Genomic DNA, 16,076 nt, shown 5'->3' on the forward strand with positions numbered 1-16,076 from the left:
CACATCTTCAGCTTATTATTATTTCTCCAACGAAATGAGAAGGATCCATATTTATTCTACTTTTTCCCCCGAGCAGGAAAAGGATGCCTCCTGATTTTCATGATGCATCCCATAGAAAGTGACAGGTCTGTATGGCACTTGTCTCTGTGGACGGAGGCAGAGCGCCCTAAGTGGGGATGAGATGCTCCTGATGCTGCAGTACCCGTTTAGCACCACAAGAGGGAGCCAAGAATGGCTGGACGGGTTGATTCACCCAATAAACCAAGTGATTTTGGCATCCAAGAGTTGAGAACATTCCTAAAACAGAAAATCTCAGAATACAAGAGCTGTTTTCCCAGTGATAGAAGATCCCTCCCCTGCCTCACCCTTTCTCCCTCCACCCCCAGTTCCCATATTGAATATTTTCAATCTTCAATAGGTTAAATATTGAAGATTGAAGATAGAATATTTTTCCATCTTCAGGCCAGTAGTCAAATAAGTATCTACAAAAGACGGAGCCACGCGGGGTTTACAAAAATCACCTGTATTCCAGCCAAAATAGCTTTAAAAAGGAATCCCTGCTAAAGGGGGATGGGGGGACAAACTACGTAAGACACAATACATTTAAAATATGTATTGAAATTACAAATCAAACTTTTTCCATATAATTCCAGAGTACAAAACACAACATTAAAAGGCATTCAAACAGCTCTTTTATACATCACAGTGTTAGTGGCACAAAATGAACTGACATTTCAAAAACACAAACCAAATCTGTTTTGATTTTGTTTTACCACCACTTGTCAAATACATAACGTATACATGTGCATGACTCATTCATGCATATTTTTACACAAGATTAAAATACACCCATAGTAAAGTGAGCAAGGAAGGAAAGAAAGGGCAGGCATGGGGCATGTAGCTACCCCTCACTGAAGGCTCCGGAATTGTGGAAGACAGAATTGCACAAATCAAAGGAAGGGTGAAGACCCTGGGTTTTTTAAACATCAAGACGGCATGCTCTCCTAGTTGTGAAGCATTAGCAAACAGATTTTAATGCAGGCCCCTTTGTTCCTTTTGGTGTTTTTGGTAATGCCGGTCATAATCCCTTCATTTTGTTTATTTTCATAAGGGCTTAGGTTAATTATCAGAAATAAACAAGCTTTGGTATTTTTTAAAGAGAACTTCATGAAGCTTTACACATGCAAAATGTTTTCCCTTGATGATCTCCTTGTGAATTATATATATACACAGGTGTGCTCACTAATAAATGAGAATCGGAGACACACACACAAAGCCCATCCTGGATCCTTTCAATCCCCTAATTTTTAAACACTACCAAGAAAAAATTTTCTCTTCTAAATTTGTAAAATGACTTCTAACTTCTGCAATATTAAATGAAAACAACAAACTCATCTTGAAGTAATTTTTGCACCTCTGATAGTCCCTTCCATGGGCCCTGTGTTCTAATCAGGAACTGGCATGCGTTCTAAACTGGTGTTATGGAATAATATGTCGTCAAGATCATTTGTTCCCCTTTAAGAAAACAGGCCAGGTGCGGTGGCTCAGGTCTGTAATCTCAGCACTTTGGGAGGCCGAGGTGGGCGGATCACTTGAGGTCAGGAGTTTGAGACTAGCCTGGCCAATATGGTGAAACGACGTCTTTACTGAAAATACAAAAATTAGCTGGGTGAGGTGGCAGGCACCTGTAATCCCATCTACTCAGGAGGCTGAGGCAGAATCGCTTGAACCTGGGAGGTGGAGGTTGCAGTGAGCCGAGATAGTGCCATTGTACTCCAGCCTGGGGGATAAGAGCAAAACTCCATCTAAAAAAAAAAAAGAAAAGGAAAGAAAGGAAAGAAAAGAAAGAAAAGGCCAGAGGTGGCAGATGTTGGTTCCTCTGTCCACAGCTACTCCTGTGAGTTGAGGAGGAAGAACTAATTTGGACAGTTATTCCTGCAATCCAGTGCTTCATCTCAGATCCTAATCAGTCTCTGCTATGTGGATATCTATGGTGACTGCATCTTTGCAAGGTGCTGGCCTCCTGTGAGGGTGCAAACTCATCTGGCTGGGCTGTGGACTACACAGCAGAGTCAGACCAAGAGATCAGGCATGTCCAGCAAAAGCTCCAAATGTGGTCAGTTACTCAAGGGCCTCAGATAAGCCACAGGTTCACTGGGCTATGGCCAGTCCTCTCTGGCCACCCCACCTGGGCGGCAGTACAGCAGCCGTGGTTGTCTAAGGGCCTTCGCCCCTTACTCCCCAGGATTCAAGGCCTCTTAGTGAACACATGCCATGTGCTTCCGGGGCTTTGCAGTGACCACCGTCTGTAAGAGTGAATGCCATTTTTCAATTGAGACAAATTATGCTGCTTCATAGAAATAAGTCCATCCACTCAACGCAGAACTCCCCGGGTGTTACTGGGGGGTGATGGCAAGACCAAAGTGCAAACCCAGAGGCCCGTGTGCTATTTACATTTTACATCGAGCAGGGTTAATACTGTATTCCCAGCAAAGATGAGTCTGGCATTCCTTACTAAAACAGAAGGAAATGCGAGTTCATGTATCCCAGAGTGGTCTTGCTGGTATCTATATAGGAAATGGACAATTTTAATTTTGTCACTAGATCAAAATGAGCAAACTGAGGCCTGCTTCATACAAAAAGTCAGAGCCAGTAGGTGCTAATGTGGCCGCCCCTGGCCGGCCCCAGAATCTCTGTGGTCCCATCTGGGTTGAACTACGTGCTCGTGAAACACATCAGAGGTGAAGGCACGAGGATGGCTGGGCTACAGATGTGCATGACTGGGCCAGAGACTCCTCCAAGAGAACAGCCTGTCCCTCTAGAAATAAGGTCATCTGCGCTCTAGCCCTGGGGATGCAGACTTTCCAAAGGCTCTGACTCTCATCCCAAGGATGGGGGTGCTACTGTGTGGGCTCATGCGATGGGCAGCAGCAATTTCAGGCAGGAAGGACAAGCATATGGTGGACACTGGGCCACAGGCCTCCCATGTGTGCTGGGCAGTTTAAAGGGCAGTGGCTGGACAGCTGCATCCACATATCACAGGCTGAGGGCTCAAGCCCAGCCAATGACTCCTGCATGGAGTTGCCACCCACCTCCAGAAAAGCTATTCTACCAGTAGACACCATCACAGCACCACAAACTACAGAGAGCCACAGCCCAGGTTTCATCCAGAAAGGGAGTCACAGGCATGTTCTTATTGAGTTACTAAACTTATAAATCGCAATTACAAGGAGAGCGTTTTGAAGGTAATTTTGACACAGAGGGATTTTCTAAATGGCTTCAGTTTCATAAGGAAAATCAACATGAGAGGTGAAGAGTGATGTGATGCTGTTTCTTCTAGCGAATTCATTGTTAGGAAATAAGAAATAAATCTCCAACCAGGGAAGGTAAACTAGGACCTGAGACTGATACTCAAATGCAGAAGTCAAACACACACAAAGCAGCATTTTTAAAATGTGCTTGTGATGAGCAAATAACTGAGATAAAAGGATTTTGTTTTTGTTTGACTTCTTTATAGAATGTTTAACAAGATTTTTTAAATCCCACTGTAATATATCTATAATATTTGCCTGTTATTTTTAGAAGTTTTCAGTTCAATGCAGTTTGCTTTGTAAAAGCACCTGTGGCTTTTAGAAGTAAATTCTCTTTAAAGAATACGCTTTCTCCACTTTTCAAAGTCAGCCGGTGGAGTCATGTGTGTGAAACGTATAACTTGGAGTAATGGTGGAGTAATGTATAACTTCTCCTTATTAATCCCTGCATCCTGCTGCCATGGAAACGGTCACGGACAGCCCTGTGAAAGATCAAGTGGTAAAATCCCCACAGTAAAACTAAGTGAAATGGGAGGTTCTTTTCCCCAACAAGAGCAAAACGGTTAGCAACAGGACTTGGAACCGTGTAAGATATATGATTTCTCAAAATGACTAAAGCATTTTAAAAACGTGAAGATCTGGCAGGCTCTTCCTTGGCCCCCAGAGTTCTCCAGCCTCTGCCAAGAGGCCCTACCTCTGCGGATCGATAAGGCTGCTTTCTTCTCACTGTCTACCTGAAGACTCAGGCCACAGGCCAGACAGCAACAATTTGGAGGAGAGCCATTTCCGAGCAAAGCGGCTGGACTGAATACAATAAAAGGCGTTTTCTGCTACTTGGGAGAGAAGGGATGAGACCCTTGAGCTGAGCTGAATCACCAAAGAGAGAAAACAACAAAAGGCAAATCTAATGGAGATGAGATGTTCCTCTAAACATGTCAATATTATCAAGGAAATGCAACAATATAGGAACCACATTGATAACAGTACATAGCTTACAGCGTTCAAAAAGTTATTACAGCAAGTTTCAAGAAAAACACAAAGAGTGCATAAGGCTTTCTAAATCTCCTGAAAAGTCGTTTTAACTATAACTTCTTAAAATGCACATTTCAAGAAAGGCATAGGATGGTTTATATGCACCTTGTTGATTTTCACTACTCAGTTGGAAAAAAAATACCTTCTAAAAAGGATTTTACTAAATGCCATTAGTAATAAAAACAGTTGTCATAAACAGAGTGCTTTTCTCAAGCTGGAATAATCAGATTCTGTCTGAAGAGAGTCACAATCCTTAAAAGACTTCTCCAGCAACATGGAGCCATCTAGAAGCCAAGGAGGAGAAAGTCTCTTAGGCCATCCCCAGACATGCCTAGTCTACCACAGAGAGAAAGCTGCCTGGTGCGCCTCCCTGTCATCTGCAGAGATTGATCTGTGGGGATGTGCCCTACCCACACCTGCCTCCCCCTCCCCACACCGAGGTGACCACACCTGGGGCCTCAGCGAACGTTGTGACATAGGTCCCTGAAATCACGGCGTCCAGCCTGACACTGTGAAGCTCAATGGGGCACATAAGGCAAGAAAGATGTTTAGTGAGAGGGGGGCGGTGGGGAGGGTTGGGGGAGAGCCACGCTTCCCGGAGGCAGGGATTTGTTCCAGCATCGTGCTTCCTCTAGGTGGGTAACGGGTCGTCATCACCTTTACTGCACTTGCACTTGCAGCAAAGTACAAAGGGAGTGGCCAGGAGCAGGAAAGGCGAGGCCACCAAGAGCAGGAGCCCAAATCCAGCAAAAATGCCCACGACCTGGAAGAAGGAAACAAAGGGGTAGAGGTAAGGAGGGCTGGCCTGTAGGTTCCAGAGCTAACGTGTAAACCACACAACCACCTACCTATCCATCCATCGATCCATCCATCCATCCATCCATCCATCCACCCACCCATCCATCTATCCATCCATCCATCTACCCATCTAGCCATCATCTACCCATTCATTCATTAACCATCATCCATCTCTCTATCTATTCATCCACCTACCCATCCATCTACTCATCCACCCATCCATCTACTCATCCATCCAACCATCTACCCACCCATCAATACCGAGACATCATCCACCCATCTATCCATCTAACCATTTTCCATCTATCCATCCACTCCCATCCATCTATCCATCCATCCATCTACCCATCCATCCATCTATCCATCCATCCATCTAACCATCTAGCCATCATCTACCCATTCATCAATTAACCATCATCCATCTCTCTATCCATCCATCCACCTACCCATCCATCTATCTACTCATCCACCCATCCAACTATTCATCCATCCAACCATCCACCTACCCATCAATACCTACCCATCATCCACCCATCTATACATCTAACCATTTTCCATCTATCCATCCACTCCCATCCATCCATCCATCCATCCATCCATCCATCTATCCATCCATCCATCTACCCATCTAGCCATCATCTACCCATTCATCCATTAACCATCATCCATCTCTCTATCTATTCATCCACCTACCCATCCATCTACTCATCCACCCATCCATCTACTCATCCATCCAACCATCTACCCACCCATCAATACCGAGACATCATCCACCCATCTATCCATCTAACCATTTTCCATCTATCCATCCACTCCCATCCATCTATCCATCCATCCATCTACCCATCCATCCATCTATCCATCCATCCATCTAACCATCTAGCCATCATCTACCCATTCATCAATTAACCATCATCCATCTCTCTATCCATCCATCCACCTACCCATCCATCTATCTACTCATCCACCCATCCAACTATTCATCCATCCAACCATCCACCTACCCATCAATACCTACCCATCATCCACCCATCTATACATCTAACCATTTTCCATCTATCCATCCACTCCCATCCATCCATCCATCCATCCATCCATCCATCCATCCATCCATCTATCCATCCATCCATCTACCCATCTAGCCATCATCTACCCATTCATCCATTAACCATCATCCATCTCTCTATCTATTCATCCACCTACCCATCCATCTACTCATCCACCCATCCATCTACTCATCCATCCAACCATCCACCCACCCATCAATACCGAGACATCATCCACCCATCTATCCATCTAACCATTTTCCATCTATCCATCCACTCCCATCCATCTATCCATCCATCCATCTACCCATCTAGCCATCATCTACCTATTCATCAATTAACCATCATCCATCTCTCTATCCATCCATCCACCTACCCATCCATCTATCTACTCATCCACCCATCCAACTATTCATCCATCCAACCATCCACCCACCAATCAATACCTACCCATCATCCACCCATCTATCCATCTAACCATTATCCATCTATCCATCCATTCCCATCCATCTATCCTTCCATCCATCTTCCATCCATCCATCCATTCACCCATCCACCTACTCACACACCCATCTATTTATTCATCCACCTATCTACCCATCCACCCATCCATCCACCCATCTATCCACCCATCTATCCATCTAACCATTATCCATCTATCCATCCACTCCCATCCATCTATCCATCCATCCATCATTCATCCATCCATCCATCCACCCATTCATCCATCCACCCACTCACCCACCCATCTATTTGTTCATCCACCTATCCACCTATCCACCTATCCATCCACCCATCTATCCATCTAACCATCATCCATCTGCCCACCAATTCACCAGTCTTCACCCTTCTATTCATACACCCTCCATCTACCCACCCAACCACTCATCTGCCCACTATATATCCATCAACCCACTATAATATTCTTCCCTTCATTTTTCCCTCATTCTTCTTTTCCACCTCTTCTTTTCCCTTCCTTCTCGCTCTCTCCACCCTTTTCCATCTAAACACCAAAACATCCATACATCTATATATCCAATTAACTAACAAGTTTCCTCTCAGCAGCCACGCTGCTCCAGACAATGCACTTGATGCTGCAAATACAGAAGCGCATACATCTTGGCCCTCGAGGAACACCCTGTCTGGCAGAAAAAGACCAAGATCTAATCAACTGATAACAAGACATTCTACAGAAACTGCCAACAGGTTCCAGGGGTGCAGCCCCCCACACCCCTGCCATGTGACTGACAGACACCATTTTCTAGGGGAACAGAGGGTTTCCAGTGGCAGGTGGCTGAGATAACGGAGACAAGCAGGTTGTTACTACAGAAGAAAGACTGGAATAGTTCATTTCCGATGAGAAAACAGAAAAGACACAGGCGTAGTGCGTCAGAGAATGACCTGGCCCCCGTCCTTCCTAGAGTTTAAAGCCCAATATTGACTGTTATATATTTTGATTTTTGTTTGAAAACATGTTTATCCCTAGTTATGAGTAAAGGCCAAAAGAAATAACCTCAAATGCAGACATGCCATCATCTGAGTCAGGCGGCACGGCTGGTCAAAGAGGGACAGAGCCTGCTTTCCAGCCAGCCTTGCCATTCGCAGAATTCCAGCCCAGGCACGCAGCCTGCAGAACTGAGACCGAAGACAGGGCTAGACCGCCACCTAGTGTTCAGTGTGACCAGTAAATGCAAGCACCAGCACATGGTTCTCATTCCAACTCAGCCTTCATTCACTTCTCCCTGGGTCTGTTTTCTCATCTATAAAATAAACAATGGGAGCAAAAGACCTTAATGGGCCATTATCACCCCTAAAATATGAGACTCTACTAAAGCATCCCAGATGTGTGGAAGAAAGTACACCTCGGCTGAGATTTCTCCTGAAAACCAACACACACAGGTACGTGAACGCATTTATAAACTAGACTGCATTTAATAAATTATGTCACATTGCATTTATCCATTAGACTGTGCTAATGCTGGGAATCCATGCTTGCCGCCCAGTTGGCTACGTTCATTTGTCTGAACAACATATCGACGGTGGAATTACCCTGTGTGAATTCAGGTCGTGCTTTACTGAAATCATGTGCATGCTGATATGCAGAATGCATACAACATGCAGTAAGCTCTACCTTATTTGAAGGGCAATTTTGGGCAACCTCGACTACCTGGCACACAACTGTCAGTCTCGAAGGAGCCACACATTCTTTGCAGTCAAAATCATGCCAAAATCCTGGACCAAATGATCACATTCTTGGCCAATCACACACCATCTTCGCTTTTCACTCGGTCCACCTCGTGTCGAAATCTGCCTGCTGTTTGAGAAGTTGGTCACCCAGCGTATTGCCAATGGCTGACAGGCATATGCAGGTATTGCCAGAGTTATGCAGCCAGCAGTGAAAAAAATGAGACAGGAAGCAAACATCACAAAACAGGAAGAATCACTGTGTGTGTGTGTGTGCTGTGGATGTGTGTCAGATACTTGCTCAGAGAAGGCAGACGGATGGGGAAACAGTTTCAGGCTCCAGAGAGAATCGGTACAGTACAGCTTCGTTCGTACTGGCAAACCCTAAGATTTAAAGGAACAGGTACCCCTTTCCATGAAGTTTCTTAGCTGTATGCTACCTAAAGCCAGAACACCCTTTCTACAAACCATCGTAAGTTCCCATGCACAGCCCGGCACTCTCATAATAAATGTCCGACCCAGATTCATGGGATGAGCCAGTTGAAAATAAACTGACCATGTTCTGAATGGTTTCCCCAGAGAATTCTTCTACAAACCACATTCAAGGGCTTGGAAAAACTAAGCCAAAATCTGAGATCTGGTAAGGTGAATGGAACACTATTAATGTACTGAAACTAGGTACCTGAAGGTGGCACAGACAAGTTCAGAATCACGGTATCATATTTGATCCCTGGATTATAATCCAGACTGATTTTCTCACTTCACAGATGCAAAATCTATACCCAAAAAGCTATTCCAGAGGTCCAATATTTGTTTAAAACAGACAGAGCTGAGCATCCTGGTATTAAGTACAAGAGATATATCGTGCATATTTCACTGATCTCAGCGGGAAATATCCTTAGAACAGTCACTGCATATGGCTTCCAGAACACAAGCATTTCTGGAAGGAACGCCTGGCCCTTCAGCTCAGCCTCTGAAACTATCACTTTGCGCCCCTCCACGGATGTGTGTGAACACAGACCAGTTATTAGCTGGCTTTAGTAAATGCCATCCTATGGCTAAAAATGAGCTCTTTATCGGAGGTGGACTGGGGTAAAGCAAGTTTCCTTTCACTTCTCAGAAGAGAAGGAAGAGCTGGTTTGGGGTAAGATTCTCCCTTGTCAGATGCTGATGTCCTAAGGAAGTAAGGTTACTCCAGTGAAAATGAAACGCTCCTCCACATGATGGCTGATTTCTGGGATAGCGCTGGAAAAAGGCCGGCAAGCACTTCATGCAGTCGTGTGTACAGCGAATGTACAAGAGGGCAGATGGACAGGGCACAGGTGTGGCTCACAGCACCCACGCTCACTCCAGCAACTGCACAGTCAGTACCACATGAGGTATCTGCCCACCCTGCAGCCATCGCGGCCACTCTGCTGGTTCTCATGTTCGTTTGCTTCAACAGAAGACTCTGCTATACTGAATAAAAAATGTATCACTTGGGATGAAACAAACTGTACAATAACTTGGTGCAACAAAGACAATTCTTCCTTTACAGCACTTGTTCCAAAGGTCCATTTGACAAGAGCACCAGGTAAGATACAGGGGGCATACAAAACCTCTGCTCCCATACAAATAATGAAAGCAGCCTGCAATTTCAAGGAGACATGTTGGATTTCCCCCAAATCTCTTAGAATAATCTTACTGAGCTTCACATCTAAAGGCAGGAAGAACTGAGGAGAAGGACCCTTTCAAAATGACCCTGAACGTTGCGGGAATCACAGGACACTGAACTCAGGGCATGTTCTGAGTGCTCTTGAGGTGAGAGTTGAGCAAGCCCCTGTGGGACAGAGAAATGTTTCCCCAGGAAACCTACAAAACCCAACTCAGGCAAGAAGTTCCAAACCACGGCAGGGTCAGTGACAGAGGGTGGCCCGGCTGACCCATTTGTAGGATGGTAAAGCAATTTGGTGGGTCAAGACGACGACTTTAGCAAACAGAGCAGAACAGAAAATGCAGGAGCACAGAGTGGGTAAGTTATGTCGACGCAGGTGTGCGCAGGGATCTATAGGGTTTACAAGGCACCATGCCTGGTACATGTCTCCCTGGGGGCTACAATCAAGTAAGATTCCAAAGACGCTGCTCAGCACGTGCTGTGGCCTGGGCTGGTTAGAGACAGGTAAGGAGAGAAGCAGGAGCTGGAGCAGAGCCTTAAAAACGGACGGGAGGGATATAGATTGACAGGGAGAAGGAACAGAACAGGGAGAGAGAGACACAGGACTGGAGAAGGCAGAACAGCAGGCCAGCCTGAGCAGGCAGGGCTCCTCCGAGGCCACGAGGCTGGCAGATTCTGCTTTGTAGAGATGAAGATGACAAGGGAGGCCAAATGTAGAGGACCAAGAGGATCAGCAGAAGTCTTCAGGTTATGCCCTGTCTGAGCATTTGATTCTGCTGCTCTAAAACCTTCTGTGGCTCCCTAGTGCCACACAGACTTAAGTCTACAGCATGATACCACACCCTCTCCAAGTCCAATCACTACTCTGCCCCTAACTTTCCATCAGCTGCACTCCCGAAGGCTCCCCAGCCGGCCCCGCAGTGTCCCATTCTGTGCCTCTGCTCACACTGTCCTCTCCTCCTTCAAAGCACTTTCAGCAGCATCCAGCATTTAGGACCTTTATGGTCTGATTTAGGTGCCACTCATTTCATACTATTTTTCTCGAATATTCCAGCTTGCTGAATTACCAACAAGAAATAATTCTTGGCTTCTCATGTCTCACCCTGCCTTGCGATCTTCCAAGTTTCCTACAGCCTGGCAGGTTGGCAGGTGCACGTGCCACAAAGGCACCTCGTGCTGCCCGGTTTCCTTCCCAGCACTGCACTTGGCAGCGTGCTCAGTGCCGTAGCAGCCCGGAGGAAGGACAGGGCAAGGGAGATGCCGGAAGCCCGAAAACAGGCAGGAGGTGGCAGAAGCGAGCTCTTTACATGGACTTGTTTCCAAAAGGCAGACAGAGAAGAGTCCGAGCAAAGCCAGGGCTCCTAAGGAGGGTGGGCGTCCACTCAAACGCTGCATGCTGTCGCTTGCTGCACCTTGGCACTCCTGCCTGCTCTGCTTCCCCACACACTATCGCTCCAGGTCCCACTGCACTTTTGCAAACTGGAACTTTTTTTTTTTTTTTTTTTTTTTTTTTCGAGACAGAGTCTTGCTCTGTTGCCCAGGCTGGAGTGCAGTGGCACGATCTTGGATCACTGCAACCTCTGCCTTCAAAGAAAGGAAGAACTGTTAGGTGTCATTAGAGAGGGGGTATTACTCCTGTCCCTCCCTAAGAGAAACAAAAAAATCCTTCCTGTCTTTGCATGGGGACGAACAAGCTCCAAGTCATCCACTTCCACCTTCTCCTCACCAGGAGCAGAATCAGAAACTAAAGCAGCTGTCATGGTCCTGGGACAGGGACACAGCAACCCTTAGCTCCCTGCCCAGCCCCAGTGAAGTTCTCCATGTGTAGAAAGCCGCTGAAGGCATGACGACCACTGGCCCTGTGGAGAGGACTGCGAGTCAACACCCACGGCCAAATGGGTCATTCACGATTTTGCCCGTGCGCTACTTCCAAAGATCATTGTGTCCCAGGCACAGGACTGGTGCCAAAGAGGTTACAAAGACGAGCAAAACAGGTCTCTGCTCTCAAGAGCACTTTTTTGTATCCTAAGAGATCAGACACAGATGAGCACTAGGCTGTGACCGCAGTAGGGTGGGCCATGTGGGGGGAGGGCTTCCTGCATGGCAACCAGGCACAAGTGACTTCGCGGAGGTCACACCTGGACTGGGTCACAGAGAGGGCTGGAGTGTGGATGTGCAGAGCTGGGCAGGAACAGGAGAAGCAGAGGAAGACAGTGAGGAAGACCAAGGTGGCAGCAACAGCCGGGGCAAAGCAGAGAGGCAGGGAGAGCACGGGCGCTGCAGGTCAAAGAAGTTCAGAGTGAGCCTGGAGGAGCAGGGAAGATGTGGCCGCCAAGACCCGTGCTCAGGCTGTCCCAGGTACTCAGAGCACTGGGCCTTTGGCAGCTCCTGGGCACGATGGCGTGAGGATATCCGACTGCCAGCCCCAGCTGAGGCCCCAGCCAGCAGCCAGATCAAGCACCAGAAGCATGGGGTGCGGGCCTGCAGGGGCTCCTGCCCGGCTTCAGAGCTGCCCCAGCTGACGCCACCTGGGCCGCACGTGGGCTGCCTTCGCTGAGCCCTGTTCACACCGCAGATTCCAGAGCAAACTACATATGAGGATGGTCAGCCTGAGTATGTGAAAGGCGTAGCACCCAGCAACAGCCAGCCAGGGTCCCTGTGGAAAGCACTCGCTCTCACCCGGAACTCACCTTCTCTACAGGGAAACTGCCAGAGTTGGGAAATGGTTTCTAAGTTCTCACCAAGCTGTGACTCAGTTTCTGCCAACGTACACACAACAGCATCCACTCACACGGTGGCTGGGCAAATGCCGGCCACCCTGAGTCAGCACCCAGGCAACCCCTACCTACAGCCCAGGGCAAACCAAGTGCAGGGGAGGAACGCAGCCTCGTGGCAGTTTCTGTGCTGTGTGGGGAGGTGGGCATAGGTGTCGTCATGGGTTGAATCGTGTCCTCCCAAAACAGTATGTTGAAGTTCTAGCCCCTAGTATCTCAGAATGTGACCTTCTTTGGAAACAGAGTATCTGCAGATGCAATCAAGTTACCACGAGGTGATTAGCATGGGCCTCAATCCCATACCGCTGATGTCCTGATACAAAGGGGGGGATTTGGACACTGACGGAAGACGGGGTGAAGACGCACAGGGAAGAGGCAGCCGGAGGAAGACGGAGGATTGCAGCGATGCATTGATCTGTCCAGGAATGCCATAGATGGCTGGCAAACCACAGAAGCTGGAGGCGGCCAGGAGGGGCTCTCCTGCAGGTTTCAGACCAGGCAGCGCCCTGCTGACACCTTGATTTCAGAATTCGGACCTCCAGGACTGAGCCAATGTGTTTCTGCTGTGCTGAGCCACCCAGTCTGTAGTGCTTTGTCACAGCAGCCAGAGCAGATCTGGAAGGGGTGTGGATTCAAGCCATGCAAGGCCAAGGGCAGAGAAAACAGTCAGAGGAGCTCAAACCAACCTTCTAGACCAGAGGGCAGCACGCCATGGCCCTTGGGTCAAATCCGGCTTCGTCATCTGTTTCTGTTTTGTTTATCCATACAGCTTTACTGGGACATAATTCCCGTACCACGCAATTCAGATATTTAAAGTACACATTCAATGGTTTCCAGTGTGTTCACAGAGTTACGCAACCATCGCCACAGTCACTTCCACCTGCCTGTGTAAACAGTTTCACTGGAACACAGCCAAGGTAACTCACTGACGTCCCGTCGGCTGCTTCTGTGCTGCCAGGTGGAGCTGACAGTTGCAGCAGAGACCTACGGCCTGCGAGGCCAAGCATGCTCAGCATCTGCTCTTTGATGGGAGGCGTGTCTTATCCCCCGCGGCGGACGCCCACACGCTTTGCCACATGGTTGGCATTTGAGGCTGTGCAGGAAGTGCCGTTGTAGGTGGACCTTTCCCTCATCCTGGCGACTGCCTCGAGACTGAGCTTCTCCATCTTTTAGATGAGGCTGACACACCTGCCTCAGAGGCTCTCCTGAGAAATGTCGTGAATGAGTCACAGACTTGAGCCCTTCACGCCTCGAGAAGCAGGCAGGGAGCAGCAGCCAACATGCCTCCTGCTGCTAATCCCTCAGCAGCTTCCCACAAACCCAGCACAAGATTCAGGGTTGCTCTGCGGCCTGCCAAGCCCTAAAAGGGTCTGTCCCTGTCATCACCTCTGACCTCCTCCCCATCACATCACCTCTCACTGATTTACTCATCATCTCTGACCACCTCCCCATCACATCACCTCTCACTGATTGAGTCATCATCTCTGACCACCTCCCCATCGCATCACCTCTCACTGATTTACTCATCATCTCTGACCACCTCCCCATCGCATCACCTCTCACTGATTTACTCATCACCTCTGACCACCTCCCCATCGCATCACCTCTAGCTGATTTAGTCATCATCTCTGACCTCCTCCCCATCACATCACCTCTAACTGATTTACTCATCATCTCTGACCTCCTCCCCATCACATCACCTCTAGCTGATTTAGTCATCATCTCTGACCTCCTCCCCATCACATCACCTCTAAGTGATTCAGTCATCATCTCTGACCACCTCCCCATCGCATCACCTCTAGCTGATTTACTCATCACCTCTGACCACCTCCCCATCACATCACCTCTAACTGATTTACTCATCATCTCTGACCACCTCCCCATCGCATCACCTCTAGCTGATTTAGTCATCATCTCTGACCACCTCCCCATCACATCACCTCTCACTGATTTACTCATCATCTCTGACCTCCTCCCCATCACATCACCTCTAGCTGATTTAGTCATCATCTCTGACCTCCTCCCCATCGCATCACCTCTAGCTGATTTAGTCATCATCTCTGACCACCTCCCCATCACATCACCTCTAGCTGATTTATTAGGTTCCGTGTGCTTGCTGGTTTATCATCTCTGTCCCTAAACAGAACGTAGGCTCCGTAGAAGGACGTACTATCTCACGCACCACTGTATCTCCAGCTCCTAGAGCAGTACCCAGTGCATGGTAGGTGATAAATATGTGTTGAAAGCACACGTTAATATTAAGCAACACGAGGGTCCTTTATCAACTCCAAAGGCTGCACAGGCATTACCACCTAGGGCCAGGGTCCCCAACCCGTGGGCCATGGACTGACTGGCAGTGGTCTGTGGCCTGTTAGGAACCAGGGTGCACAGCAGGAGTGAGCAGTGGGGGGTGGGCGGAGCAAATGAGCAAAGCTTCATCTGTATTTACAGCTGCTCCCCATCGCTCACGTCACCGCCTGAGCCCCACCTCCTGTCAGATCAGCGGCAGCATTAGCTTCTCATAGGAGCACAAACCCTGTTGTGAACTGCTGATGCTAGGGATCTAGGTTGCACGTTTCTTATATGAGAATCTAATGCCTGATGATCTGTCCCTGTCTCCCATCACCCCCAGATGGGACCATCTAGTTACAGGAAAGCAAGCTCAGGGCTCCCACTGATTCCACATGATGGTGAGTTGTAGAATTGTTTCATCATATATTACAATGTAATCATGACATACATAAAGTGCACAATAAATGCAACGTGGTGAATCATCCCAAATCCGTCCCCCTGCCCAGTCTGTGGAAAAACTGCCTTCCACAAAGTGAGTCCCTGGTGCCAAAAAGGTTGGGGACCACTGACCTAGGAATTTTTCCACTCCTTCCTTGCTATCCATTCCTGTTACTCCCTTGCTTATCTCAGGGCCTCAAGAGAAAGCTCTTTGTTAAGTGCTAGGCAAGGATTACCTAAACATGGTCAGTAGATCATGACCAAGGCCATAAGTCCCATGCAAGCGATCTGAAGTCTGATGCTGAAGGCCCATCAGACAACGAATGTGATGCACGTTGACACTAACTTTGGGCCAGGGCTTCCATCAGGATAACCCTATACCAGCAAAAACCCAGCAGGAAGCACATCTACTAGCTCTTTCTATCCAGGAGACCTTTGTCCTATAGGCAAGTCTGGAAACACTAAAGATACACACACACACACACACACACACACACACACACACAGTCTCTCTCTGTCTGAGATCAAAGTTCTAGGTGAATCACCT

At 47.8% G+C, this 16,076-nt stretch overlaps 1 protein-coding gene and 1 long non-coding RNA gene across 11 annotated transcripts in view; both read right to left on the minus strand.

Annotated features, from left to right (window-relative positions):
- Positions 1–507: 507 nt before the first annotated feature.
- The window catches only part of RNF144A (ring finger protein 144A), a 126,500-nt gene continuing 110,931 nt past the window's right edge, over positions 508–16,076 (minus strand). For all 5 annotated transcript variants that reach the window (XM_050754704.1, XM_050754708.1, XM_050754705.1 and 2 more), the window contains one exon: positions 508–5,106. In XM_050754704.1, coding sequence (XP_050610661.1) covers positions 4,975–5,106 — 132 coding nt within the window. In that variant the 3' untranslated portion in view covers positions 508–4,974. The remainder of the gene's footprint in view (positions 5,107–16,076) is intronic.
- On the minus strand, positions 7,087–16,072 carry LOC126934176 (uncharacterized). Of its 6 annotated transcripts, none has more exons than XR_007718858.1 (5): positions 14,836–16,072; positions 14,618–14,739; positions 14,452–14,569; positions 14,289–14,307; positions 7,087–14,192 (listed from the first exon to the last, which is right to left on the minus strand). It is a non-coding gene; the product is annotated as an uncharacterized LOC126934176 (long non-coding RNA). The 6 variants fall into 6 exon arrangements; XR_007718859.1 differs by having other exon boundaries at positions 14,788–16,072; XR_007718855.1 differs by having other exon boundaries at positions 14,618–16,072.

This window comes from Macaca thibetana, chromosome 13 (genome assembly GCF_024542745.1).
Source record: "Macaca thibetana thibetana isolate TM-01 chromosome 13, ASM2454274v1, whole genome shotgun sequence".
In the NCBI taxonomy this organism is placed as follows: Eukaryota; Metazoa; Chordata; class Mammalia; order Primates; family Cercopithecidae; genus Macaca; species Macaca thibetana.